Here is a 14,448-nt window from a genome sequence, read left to right as displayed (position 1 = left end):
TATTCAAATTCATAGAGACAGAAAGTAGAATGGTAGGTGTCAGGGGCCATGGGGTGGGGAAATGGGAAGTTAGTGTTTAATGGATACAGAGTTTAAGTTCTGGAAAACCAAAAGTTCTGTAAACAGTAGTGATAGTGGTGATGGTCACACAACAATGTGAATGCACTTAATGCCACTGAACTACACACTTAAGAATTGTTATAGTAGCAAATTTTATGTTAGGTATATTTTACCACAATATAAATGATGAGATTTTAATTTTAAAAAAATCAGGCCTTTTCACTTTTAGAAACTTAATGAAATGCCGTTTCCTCATTTTTCCACTTTCAACATGAATTTTTTTTTTTTTCCTTTTTGTTGTTTTTACTGACCGGTAACGGGATCGCAACCCTCAGTGTCGCGCCCGTACAGGGGACCGGCAACGGGATCGCAACCCTCGGTGTTGCACCTGCACCGCGCTCAGCCAGTGAGCGGGAACCAGTCTCCACATGGGATCCGAACCCTCGGCAGGAGTGCCGCCGCGCTCCCAAGCGGCGCACTCTCCAGTGTTTTTTTTTCCTTTTTTGTCTTTTTTACTGACCAGTAACGGGATCGCAGCCCTTGGTGTTGCGCCCGCACCGCGCTCAGCCAGTGAGCGGGAACCAGTCTCCACATGGGATCCGAACCCTCGGCAGGAGTGCCGCCGCGCTCCCAAGCGGCGCACTCTCCAGTGTGCCACCGGGCCGGCCCTCAACATGAATTTTTTAAAAAACATTTTCCTCAAATAGAAGTTAATTCTTTACCAGGCAATCACATTTACCATTTAATTCTTTACCATGCAATCACAGATTTTCTTAAAATTTGTATTAATCTCTTCAGAGTTACAACAAACACTAAAACATAAATCAATTCAAAATAATAAATGAAAAGAGGTACATATTCCCTTATAATATCTGAAACAAGATTCATGCCAATATTACTTCTTACTTTGTTTCTTTCTAAATGGTGGAGTAAATTCAAGTCTGTGGACTCTGATATTCCGCCATGTATGACCAGGATTTCATCGTCAATGATCGTACCAATTGGGAGCCAGGTATAGAGGTCTTCCAAGATTTGTAAGATTTTTTTTCCGTGTAGCTGTAAGTAGGAGTTTGAGTAAGTTTTGTTTTTTTGATAGGTTTAGTTTATTGACTAGTCCCAACGTATGGACAAAAAGCAACAGTTTTCATGCCACCCAAAGGAAGTCAGCAGGAGTTATTAACCAACTAGCATGTATTAATCATGCCTTTTTATTCTGTATTTTTTGATATGACATCTTGGGGCCTTGCTCCCTTGAAGGAGAGACTGCCCCTCCCAGGGCTAGCTAATTTCTAGAAATGGTAAATGACTCACCTTTCATATGCAAATCAACCAACCCAAAGCCTACACCCTAACCACCTCCTTTATTGGGCTTTCGCACTGAGGGCCACTATTCCCTTGAACTAATCGCCCCAGGTCCAGGTACCAGACAACTAGGGACAACCCCTATGACCCAAAGCAGGCTGAAATTCAAACTAGTCAAAAACCTGATTATCCTGAGGCACCTTGCCTGTTCCCTCCTAAGAAATCCACAATAAGGGCTCTTCCCCTTGTTTCCCCCTCACTTTCTCTGCCTTCTGACCAACTCTGGTGCTTCCCAGGTAGTACCCCCCAGTGTGGCATGCAGTACTTCCTGTTTCTAGGGAACTGTGAATAAAAAACTCTTCCTTCATGACTGATTTCTGTGTCTGTGTATTTTACCATACCCGAGGAAAACAAATCCCCGGCAACTTTAAAGCACTGGAGTATGTTTGAATCTAGGATGAAACTTACACAAAAGTCACATTGAAAAAGTTTGGTTTAGTCCAGAAAGAAAATACAAGACTCTGCTATGGCCAGGGCTTCCTGCTGTGCTTTTATTTTATTAGCATGGATTCTGACTAGTTGGCCCACCACCTGTCCTAACGCATCAACCTGGTCTCCATTAGCTCTATTTTTTTTTTTTTACTTCTATGTATAAACAGCTTTAAAGAAAATACCAAAAAAAAGTATGAGTCTTACCTTATATTTACATAAAATTTCTCTCGTGAAGCCATACCTGAAAAAAATGGGATTTAAACCATTTAATTAATTGTTGAAAACTCCTATTTACATGAGTCATGCAGAAAGGGGAGCCCTTGACATCTCACTATCACAAGTACCAAGAACTCAAGGAAGTAGACTTCATTTGGAGCTAACTACTACCCAAGTCTTTGCTAGGCAGGGGAAAGAACAAAAGCAATCGGTGACATCATCCCTATCCTCAAGGAGCTTATAGTATAGATGGGGAAAGAAGATAGATTTTCACGAAAAAATTACAAGTCAACTTAAGAAATATGTGGTAGGCTCAGGTCGTGTAAATGCTTCAAGTATTCAGAGAAGTCTGCTGTGGCAACTGGGGGAAGCTGTGCGTGAGAAGCCTTTTCATTTAGACAGAATGTCTTACAGTAAATGATGGGAAAAAAGAAAAAGGTGAACAAAGGCAAAGAAAAGCTTAGAAAACAACAAGCTGGCTCTTTATGCTCTCTCTAATACAGGACATGTAATAGTATCGAGGGTTTAAATAACAACTGTCAGGAATTTTAATGCCTAAATAGCAGTAGCTAAGGGAGATTTAATGACGGAAATGGTTTTCAATTACTTGTCCTTGCTTTAGGAATAATAATATGTACCCTTAATATCCAACACTGTGAAGTTGAAACATAAGTCACTCACTCCAGGTGTTCATGCAAATTGTGTCATGTCAGGGTTCTACGGTTTAGCTTTATGGTTTCCGAGATGAATTCTGTCCTGTACTCACCAAAGGTGTCCATGTTGTTAAATCCAATGAATACCTTGCAGTTCTCTTCTTTCTCACCCTCTTTGAAACATTAAATACAGTTGACTATATTGTCTTTCTGGAAAACTTTCCTCCTCCTGGATTCTGTGACAGGAAGCTTTGTTGGTTTTCCTATCTTTCTGGCTATTCTGAATCTCCTTTGCAAGTTCTCCTCCTCTACCTAGCCTTAAACGTCAGAGTTCCTTCAGATTCTGCCCTAGGTCCAATTTTCCCTTCACTTTCTCCCTTAGCAATCTACTCCCTGCCCAGGACTTCAGTTATTATCTACTGTCAATACAACAGGACGATGCTCCAGGCCACGTTTCATTTCTGATCTCTGGACACATATACTCAACTGCCTAGTCAACAGCACCTCAAATCAGCTTAACCCAAATTAACTCATCATTCTCCCTCATCACAACCTTCTCCTCTTTCTGTGTTCCCAGTATCAGTGAATGACACTGCTATACTCCCAAAATTAGGCTAGGAACTTGGAGGTCACCCTTGATTCCCTCTTCTTTCAAGCCCCACATATCAAGTTACTGAGCCTTAAATTATCATTACCTAAACGCCTCTTGAATCTATTTCTTCGCATCTCCATCGCTACCACCCCAGTCTAAGTGAGACCCCATCATCTTCAATTACTTCCTAACTGACCTCCTGTATCCACTCTTGCCCCTCTCCAAATCACTTTTCCTGCTGCATTTTAAAACAAAAACTTTGCTACTTGTGAATGTTAATTCTAGATGTCAACTTGGTTAGATAAAGGAATGCTGAGAAACCTGGTAAAGCAATCTTTTTAGGTGTGTCCATGAGGGTGTTTCCAGCAGAGATTAGTATGAGAGTCTGAGTGGCCTGGGTGGGAAAGACCCACCCTCAGTGTGGGTGGGAACCATCCAATCCACTGGGGGTCCAGAGAGAACAAAAGACAGAGGAAAGAGGCGAAGGTCTCTCTCTCGATCCGATCCGCTGGACCTGGGATACACTCTTCTCTCCTGTCCATGGACATCAGAGCTCGAGACTCTTCAGCTTTTGGGTTCCAGGACTTATACCAAGGACATGATCACATTCCCTGGTTTTGAGGCCTTTGGACTTGGACTGAGCCACGCTACTGGCATACAGTTTATAGACGGCCTATCATAGGACTTTTCTTCATAGCCACGTGAGCTACCTCCCCTAATAAATCCCTCTCATATAATTATAACATATCCTATTGATTCTGTCTCTCTGGAGAACCCTAATATACTACCCTTCAATGATATTCTGTTGTCCTTAGAAGAAAGTCCAAATTCCTTTGCACCATCCAACCATTTCTTATGGATCTGGCCCTATCAGGTACCATCCTCTCTCTCAATCCATGCTCCTGCTCTCCTGAACTTCTTCCAAGTCTAAAAAGTCTTGTCTCATGTTCTGCATAAGTTGTCCACTCACTGTGGAACACTATTTCCCATCCCCCCACCATGGCCTTCTCTTGATTGCCCAGTTCATCTTTCCGGTCTCAGGTTAATGCCATACTTCTATGGGAGAACCTTCTGTCACCCTTCAGACAAGGTTTGATCCTCTCTTTACAAACTTATCACACCTGAAAAATTTGCTCAATATGTGTCTTCTTTGCTAGATGTAAACTCTATGAGGGCAGCAGCCATGTCTCTTATTAACCATTACAGGCACTAAATAAATATGATTAGTAACTGAATAAATCAAAGGATAAAAGCCATGTCCACATAAAAGTATTGAGCTATATTATTTATAGTGGAACTCTGATAATAGTCCTGGGATTTTTTTCTTCATAGTCTTAGCATGTGCTTCCACACCTTGAAAAATAGAATTGAAACTGTACTCAGGCCAGGTGCCAAAACTGCCCAACAGATAAAGCTAATTAAGTTTCTGAGCTTTGACCAAAGTACCCAAAAGCCCAGGACCAAAAGTGTGAGACATGTCATATCTTCTACTGCCCTAGAGCAAACTGATTTGTTTTTTATAAAATAAGAGATGAAGAAAAAGAAAAAAAAAAAAGAAGAGAAAAGGGAGCATTTGTCACCTACTGTGCCTTTCAGCAAAAATTCTTACACCATTTTTTTTTTTTTTTCCTTTTTTGTCTTTTGTCGTGACCGGCAACGGATCGCAACCCTCATGTTGCGCCCGTACTGGACCGGGACCGGCAACGGGATCGCAACCCTCGGTGTTGCCCCCGCACCTCGCTCAGCCAGTGAGCGGGAACCGGTCGGTATGTGGGATCCGAACCCTCGGCGGGAGCGCCACCGCGCTTCCCAAGCAGCGCACTGTAGCAGTGCGCCACCGGGCCGGCCCCAAAAATTCTTACACCATTTAACCAGTCTTTATTCCTCAAATCTCCAGTGACTTAAATAGTTTAAATGTTATATTACAGCTGTTCTCAAATATGTTTATGAACAACTATGCCAGAAGCAATTACCATGTCATAAAAAATATATACACATCAGTGAAAAACACAGTACTAGTTTCTGAGACAATACACAAGGTGGGCCAAGAGTAGAACAGAATGATTCCATCTCAGTCTGCTCGTAGAACTTACCACACCTCCAAGCCTGGCCTAACACATCTACCCAACACACAATTTAGCCTGTGAAGGGTGGGCATGGGAGGAAGAAAAGATGGGAAGGGTGCTTCAGAGAAAATGATACTCAGTAGAAGATTGAGGGTGGTGAACAGGGGTGAGAACTGAGGTCTTCCTTGAGGTTCCCCTCATCCGTCCTTCTCTACCCTGACCTCTAACTCTCTGCTAGGAACTAAACATGGCAGCTTCTTCCAGAGTGTGAAACAAAAGAGGAAATCTAAAAGCCTAGGTTACCTCATATTCATCATAAAATCTTCATGGTTCCCTCTGTTCAAGTGCAGGTCATTGGGGTAGACAAGAAAACTCACGAACAGGATCATTAGGACCTCCATGGAATTATTTCCTCGATCTACAAAATCACCATTAAAAATATATGGGTTGCTCCCTGAGGGGAGGCCATTCTGTGGAAGGAAGAGAAGGAGAAAAACAAGCAATTAAAAGAATGTACTTTTAAAGTACAGTTTTGTACAAAACGTTCCTGTGAATATGTAGAGAAGAGGCTGAGTCAGTTCTTCTACTGGGAGAAATCTGCTCACTCGCTTGAGCCAGTTTCACTCTTCTGCGGCAGGCACCTCCTGCAAGGCACCAGGAAGTGAAGAATTAGCTTGGGACAGGAAGATTCTAGGGGAGATGGGGATTGCTTATTCTACCCACCACCTTCTAGGAGTCTTCTCTGAAAGGAGCTGATAATTGTCCTGTCAAAAATAGCTATTCTCATCTCTTCCTTCTCCCCTGAAAAGAGGGAGATTTCTACCTAAGGAAGAACACTGAACTAAGAGCCAGAAATCTTTCAGTCTAACTAAGGGGCCCTATCTTTAACTTCTCTGGGCTGTGATCCCCCCAGTTTGCTCCCTCCCCAGATCATATGGGAGAATGGATATGAAAGTACCCAGGCAAGTGGAAGGTACTATGTGATGCGACTGTGAGCAGGGCTGACATACCACCAGTGCACACTGAGACTGCCACATCGGGTGTGTATAGCCAGCATGTATTCTGGCTGATCACTGACCAGGTCATAGGAGTGATATTCAAAATATTTAACAACTACTGAGTATAAGATGATACTTTTAAACACAGCATTAGCATGAAAAGGAACTGGAATCAGGACAAAGGTCTGGTCTTTGTAATAACTATTAATTCATTAGTCCTACCCTACGAAACTCTAAGACAAAGCAAACATATGGAACATTGTTACATTTTCTCAATGTCATGCCTGATAGGGAAATGGATGGCTGTATTTCTACTGCATAGTAAGATAAATTCAAATGTTTTAAAAATTCATTATAAAGAGAAAAATTTAACTACTCATATATCGAAATGCATGTCCTCCTTCAAAAAGTTATATCAGGAGAGAGCGGAACGGAGGCCGCCAAAGATGGGAAAGGGGAGGGGGAGTAGGGGTTAGGGAGAAATTGGTAAAGGGCCACAAAAAATGTTTACATTGTGTAATGTAAACTTTTTTAAAAAACTATCTTCAGGAAATAATACACATATTCTAGTTATAATCTATTTTATATTTTTATTCTAGTTTAATCTTTTTCAAACTATTTTCAAACTCCTCTTTTGTTAAGATTTCAAACTACATAAGAAAATCTTATTACTTTATACTCAACATCCTACTATTTATATACATTTTAAATTGTTCATATCAGTATAATAGAAATAGGTTACAACAAATAATTTAAGGATTCTAGAAATCATTTATGCAATGTAACATGCTCTGAACGCAACTGGGAACAAACAAACAAGCCATGGCACAATGTAATAAAAAGATTAGTTCTCTAGTCCAGCTGTACTTATTACCCATGTGTCCTTGGGTAAGTTGTATTTAACCTTTATGAGCTGTAGTTTCCCCATGTGTACAATGGGGATGATAATTTCTATACTTACCACACAGGGCTATTTTGGAATTCAAATGAGACTACGTGTATAAAATTGCATGAAAACTGTAAAGTACTATATAAATTAAGAAATTTATTTTATTACGACCTCCATGTTATATCTAATTTTAGGATTCTATTATTTTACATTTTCTTATATTTTATTTCACACAAACTTATGCACACTGTGCTTAGAGCAAACCAGTTACAAAATTATAGGCTATTGCTCATCAAAAGGGGAAGGATTCTGCATCTCTGATACTCTTCCTTTCCCCAACCTTAGCTGGCTGGGATGAGTAAACTGGAGGAGCCTGAGGGATGTTGGGATGTACAGGTCTGAAGGAGCAGCAGAAGAGAGCTCTGGGGTGAGAACATGAAAGAACTAGGCAGGTGGGAGCCCATGGACACCTTGATTAAGGGGATGACTCTGCCTCAGAGTATGAGTATGATCCTGTCGGGGGGGGGTGGGGCATAAAATGTTGGATCTTATTAGAAAAAGTGTAAGGGAACTTCTTCCACATCCCTGAAGCTAAGAGAACAGAAACACTTGCTTTCAGGGGCACCTAGGAACATAGAAACTTCCTTTCACACTCTTTTTTCTTCTAATTTTAATTTTAATTTTTTTTAAAGTGAATCATAATTGATTATACATATTTTGGGAGTTTAACGTTGATGTATGTTGATCAAATCAATATTATTAGCATATATATTATTATAAATCGTACTTATTCTTTCTGCCCCTTATTCAATCTCTCCCTATCCCCCACTCCCTTTCACACTCTTAATGCAGGAGCAGAAACTGTTGTGCCTTCAGGTATGGAAAGGCTTAACCTAGCTTAAGCAGAAAATAGAAAATGGAAATAAACTAGTACTTAAAATGATCCAGCAACCAGAGAGAGGCAGATCAACCAGATCTGCCAAAGTGGATGGCCCCTAATGAAACAGGACTGCTGGAAAAAACAGAGGACAATTTCATTTTAAAAATAATAAAAGAAGGGCCAGTCCGGCCCTATGGCACACTCGGGAGAGTGCTGCACTGGTAGCGCTGAGGCCGTGGGTTCAGATCCTATATAGGGTATAGGGATGGCCGGTGCGCTCACTGGCTGAGCGTGGTGCGGACGACACCGTGCCGAGGGTTGCAATCCCCTTACTGGTCAAAATAAAATAAAATAAAATAAAATAATAATAATAATAAAAGGAGCATAAAATAAAAGAACAAAAAGTTAATAATTCTTGGCATTAAAAGATGCTATTCAAATTTAAAATATCCAGCCAGCCACCCAACCCCCCCCTCCAAAAAAAAATTAAAATATCAATGGATTAGCACCAACTAAAAGAAAGAACGATTGGGAAATACATTATTGACCTGAAAGAGCAAGCAGATGAAAAATCTCTCACACAGAGCAAAAAGCAAAATGATGGAAATCATGAAGAATGAGTAAGAGACTAGAGTTCAGAGCCAAGAGACCTAATACACCAATAATAAGCATTCCAGAATCAGGAAAAAGGAACAGATGGAGAAGAGGCAATAATTACAAAAATAAGAGAGGGAATTTTCTATGATTAAAAAGAAACTTTAGTCTGAAGTTTGAAAGAGCTCATGATTCCTATGCACAATTGATGTGGGAAAAATGCCTATTACCTGGTAAAAGTCTTAGAAGAGGCCAGACAGAAAGAACAAGTTATAAAGGGAAAAGAATCAGCCTAGCATCAGACTTCTCATCTGTAGTAGTGGGAGGTAGGAGATGGTAGAATAAAATCTACAGATTAAAGAGAGAAAAAAACTAAGAAGCAAAAATTCTATATTGGCCAAGATGTCATTAACTGCTCAGGATGATAGAAAAATATTTGCAGGTGTGTAGGAGATCAAATACCACCAACAACATAAATGTTCTTCAGGGTGGAATAAAGACATATGCAAATATGTAGTGATCTAATACCAGAAAAACGATAAACATGCATTGATTGCTTGTTATGTACAAGGAACAGTTTTCGGTGCCAGCAACACAGAATTAAACAATACAAAGTCCCTGTATTCAAGGAGCTTGCATTCAGAGAAGATAGCACCCACATGCCCCATAGGGGAAAACACTCAAGAAAATATCTTTAACTAAAGAAGAACAGTAACGGAAAATTCCTCAAGCCAGGGAAAGACCATGCGGAAAGAATACAGATGTGAACAATGCAGTATATAATATATATTTGCAATATATAATTAAATTATATATTATATGATAATATGAAACTTACATTTAAGTACTAAGCAAGAATTCCAGAAATAGAAGAAACATACTATGAAGGAAAACCTAATAATAGTCAAGAACTAAAAATAAGGCATGAGTAATAGCTAGGATTTGCAGTGGAGGTAAGGGGAGAAAAGTAAAACGCTTTACAAATCTTATCTGAAAGAGTGACATGAAAAGTGTGAAAATAAATAGTTATCTTACTGGGAGAAAGAGAGTGTCATAGTAGAAGAACAAAGTTATAGCTACTTGAGAAATACATACATGCACACATTACGTGTTAGTAATGTCAGGAATGAAAAGGTAACCACTAGCGAATGGAAAAGCACAGTAAAAAATCCAAATAAAACAACAATAAAAAAGAAAAGTTCACCAAAACAGCAAAAAGAAAAAGGATGAAACAAAGTGAAATAAGTAGTAAAGTAGAATAGAAGGGAATTTTTCAAATATACCTGTTGTTATATTAAATTCTCACATTAAAATACCAAGATTACCAGTGTGTGTTAAAACACAAAACTCAGGTATATACGAGGGTACTTAAAAAAATTCATGGAAAAATAGAATTAAAAGATAATACGAATCTCTTCATGACCTTTTTCAAGTATTCTTGTATTGTTTGTGAGAAATATACCTGAAAAAAAGTACATATGAGGAGGTTGAAATCAAGGTAAATGTAACAAAGAGAAAGCAAGACTGGAAATATTAGTACTAGACAAAGTGGAATTTAAGATTAAATTGCTAAACAGGATCACAAAGCAACACAATATCATAATAAAAGACACTTTATGAAAAAGACACAATTCATGAACTTGTGGTCAATAAACAAAAGAATAAGTTTAGCTTCACATAGTTAACTACTACAAGTGTAAGAAGAAACTGTTTAAAAAGACAGTGAATTATTCAGATGTATTGGTTTAAAATAATATCCATAAATCTTTGACACTCCCTTTGATACTGAAGCCTAATCTGCCTTCCCTTGAGTGTGGGCTAGACTTAGTGACTTGCTTAATGAATTAAAAAAAGGCAGAAGTGAAGATGTACAACTTTGGAGACTAAGTCAGAAAGACACTGCAGCTTCCTGCTCACTCTTGCTCTTGGATCACTCACTTTGGGGAAAGTCAGCTGCTATGTTGTGAGAATACTCAGGCAGCCTTGTGGAGGGACCCATGTATCTGTCCTGAAAATAGTCAGCAAGGAACAGAAATGCTGTGCCTATAGCCATGTGAGTTAACTACCTTAGAAATGGGTCCTCCAGTCCCAATCAACCTTTCAGACTGCAGCCCTGGCTAATAGTTTGACCACCACCCTATGAAAGACCCTCAGCCAGAACGAGGTTCTGTGAAGCTGCACCCAAATTTCTGACCCACAGAAACTGTGAGATACTAAATGTTTATAGTTTTAAGCCACTAAGTATTGAAGTAATTTGTTATACAGCAATATATAATACACATATTTAGACAGATATAATAGAAAGAATATGGAAAAAAAGAATGTACAACTAATAAACATGATATAATAGGAACAAAGATGAAGAACTCTGCATACTACAAATAGAGAATATAATTAAATTTTCATATGTCCATGGAGCCTTTATGAGAATCAACTTTGTACTTGACTTCAAAGAAATCCTTAACAAATTCAAAATAAGAAATATTTTGTAGGACACATTCTCATTTCATAACCCAATAGAATATGAAATAAATAATAAAAATGTGATTAGAAAAAAATTCTAGATCCTTGGAAATTAAAAATTGTAGTCTTCATAAACATTGGATCAAAGAGAAAATTAAAAAGCAAAAGTACAAGTTCAATAGAAGGCTCAATTAAAACTAAAATTAGAAAAGATGTGTAGCCTTAAATGCCTTCATTATTAAAGAAGATGCATATAAAAGACTGTATTTATCTTAAGAAATTAGAAAAAGAACAATAAAATTAAATAAAGATAAAAGCTGAAATTAAGGAAATAGAAAACAAACAAAAAGAAAGACATATAAACCTAAAGGTTGGTTCTTTGAAAGAACTGATAAAATTGATAGACCCATCATGAGCCTGATTGAGAAATAATTGAAAAAAGAATGAAAAAAATATGTAAGATAAAAAATTTTAAAAAGACATAAAGATACAGAGAAGTAATAATAAAAGAATTATACTCATATATATGTAAAGAATATCGACATCTATGGCAATGTATTTTTACAAGCTAGAGAAACGGATGATTTCCTTGAAAATTAGGAACAACCAAAACTGATTCAAAAGAAGTAGAAAACTTGAACACTGCATTAGCCCCACGTGGCTTTATAGCAGAGCTCGATCTCAATTTTCAAGAGGAAATCGTTTCAATGTTATTTAAAACTTAAACCCATAATTCCCAACCTTGGCTGCACATTAGAATCACTCAGGCAATTACAATGTATAGCCAAGTTTAAGTTTGAGACCCAGAGATTTAAATTATTCCAAACAATAGAAAAAGATGGAAATCTATCCAATTCATTTCATGAAACCAGCAGAACTTTTTTTTTTTTTTCCTTTTTTATCTTTTTCGTGACCGGCAACGGATCGCAACCCTTAGTGTCGCGCCCGTACCGGCCCGGGACCGGCAACGGGATTGCAACCCTCGGTGTTGCACCCGCACCTTGCTCAGCCAGTGAGCGGCCGGTCTGTATGTGGGATCCGAACCCTCGGCGGGAGTGCCGCCGCGCTCCCAGTGCGCCACCAGGCCGGCCCAAAACCAGCAGAACTTTAATTTCAAAATTTGAGGAAAGCATTCAACAGTCTAAAATTATACTTATTATGCTTGAATGGTAAACATGTTTTCCATTGTGATGACAGTTTTTCTTAATTAAAACTTCTCATTTCCAGTTCAACCAAGCTTTGTTGTAGGTGGATTCTTTTCTACTTCTGTCTTATTTCACCTCTACTATGAGCAAAGGGTAATGAATTTCTGTAGTTAAACCTCATTTCAAGCCAAAAATAATAATGGTCAGCTAGAACATCACCTTTTACAGCACATTTGATACCCACTGAGTTTAAGTCTTTTAAAAAAAATCATACATCTTCAAAAGACTAAAATTTGTGATAATGAAGCTCATTCAAAAGAATATGTTGCAGTCTCCAAGAGCCCTGAATGTATACTGAACCTCTCAAGGCAACCATTCAAAGAAGGTAAGCCTTATTTAGACATAGAAGATCTCCTCTGTTGGTTCAAGATTAGACATATTACTTTATATAGTCTGAGTCTGAATATGTTTAGTCTTAGAATAATAAGGGACTGGAAAACAGACAGGCAGCACAATGGGAAACTAACTCTCCTGGGACATGAGTCTCTAGGATTTATTTGGGCTTCTAGCTACTCAGATTTCCCTGAGTTTTCTTCAAAGAAGCAAAAGCTGATGGGGTGGATAACCTATCCCTTATTCAATTCCACTAAACCAAAGTCTCTGGCTCATTCTGCAACTGATATACAACAAACCATGTACGACATGGAGATTAAGTTGATAAATACAGAAAACCCAGGGTAACTACAATTCTGAACAGCATTCAGATGACCTGCAGGGGGAAAAAATAGCAGACCACGATTAACTTGAATAGAGACAAAAACAAGACATTTCCCTATATTCTCACTTATTTCCTACTGAAGAATTTTACAACATATGTCTGGAAGTTATCCCAATGTAGCTGGACATTTTCCCAAGGCACATCAAACAATAACCTCTGGACCTCAACTCCATATTACTTTAATTTTTCTTTCTTTTGCAAACCCTATTTCAGAGGTCTATTCTTCTCACTGTAACATACTGCCTTAATCTCAAAAGGAAAAGAATTGACCACTGTGGCAGTGTGAAGTTTATCAGTGATAGAGAATAAAGAAAATGTTTGATTACCTTCACAGCTGGAAAAGTATGGGTGTTGGAGGTGGAGGATGGTGAGGAAGAGAGATAGAAAAGAAAACAAGCTTCCACTAGGCAGCATCAGTATAGTACACACAGGGTTCAGAATTAATTCGTTTCTCTCAGCCCATGTGTATCTCTTTTTCAGCTTCAGGAGGTCGCCACTCACAGCATCAGTTTAACAAACTAATTTGCCAATACTTGATCTAAAATTTCAAGCTTTCTATTCAATGATGGAAAATGTCTTGTAATTTTAATAAGGCTGAGGCTCTGAATGAAGTATTTCAAATTGGTCACTCTAATTAAGCAAAAGTGGTTGATTAAAATTAACCTTTTCAGAAAATAAAATCTAAAAATATGACCTAGCTAATGATATGTAAATTAATTCACTTGATGATAAAGTTATATTTGAAGCCATGTAAAAGTTGAGATGCTCTTTTAGCAAAGGTCTGTCGTGGTTAAGAGTGTAGTACCCAGAAGGGGAAGGATCCTTTTCAAATCCAAATGAGATTATGAGCTGAAAATGTCTCTCTTAGTATTAAGGTGCTAAATGATACATTCTTAAAACCAAACAGTAAAGAAACCAAAATCTAAAAACAATCAATCAAAAGCAATCATTGGTACAAATCCCGTCATTTATTGCAGTGCACCACAAAAAGTATGTGAGAATAAAATCTTTCCTCATCCTCCAAAACTTTCCTTCATGGTTTAGGCACTTAATAAATTACTAATATTTTTTTGAGGGGACTGTCAGAAATGTCACCTCTTCCAGGAAGTCTTCCATGAGGTTAGGTGCCCCTCCAATGTGCTCCCTTGGAGCTCTGTGCTTACTCCAATCATAACATGCCCCACCCTGAACCATCCTGTCTTTTTATCAACCAACTTTCCCCACTAAATCATGATGTCTTTGGGGCCAACAACTGTGAATTCATCATTCTGTATCATCAACCCTTAGCCTAGTATCTTATTCATAATAGGTGTTTAATGA

General features: G+C 38.4%; 1 protein-coding gene across 1 annotated transcript in view; it reads right to left on the bottom strand.

Moving 5' to 3' along the window:
* The window catches only part of PPEF1 (protein phosphatase, EF-hand calcium binding domain 1), a 117,235-nt gene that overhangs the window by 30,960 nt on the left and 71,827 nt on the right, over positions 1-14,448 (bottom strand). The window contains exons 10-12 of the mRNA XM_008579852.1: positions 5,685-5,851; positions 2,059-2,095; positions 967-1,116 (exon numbers count right to left, since the gene is read on the bottom strand). Of these exons, the coding sequence (XP_008578074.1) occupies positions 967-1,116; positions 2,059-2,095; positions 5,685-5,851 (354 nt within the window). The remainder of the gene's footprint in view (positions 1-966; positions 1,117-2,058; positions 2,096-5,684; positions 5,852-14,448) is intronic.

The sequence above is a fragment of the Galeopterus variegatus genome, unplaced genomic scaffold, assembly GCF_000696425.1.
Source record: "Galeopterus variegatus unplaced genomic scaffold, G_variegatus-3.0.2 Scaffold82, whole genome shotgun sequence".
In the NCBI taxonomy this organism is placed as follows: Eukaryota; Metazoa; Chordata; class Mammalia; order Dermoptera; family Cynocephalidae; genus Galeopterus; species Galeopterus variegatus.
Note: the sequence above shows the minus strand (reverse complement) of the source record. Positions and strands in the feature narration are given on the sequence as shown.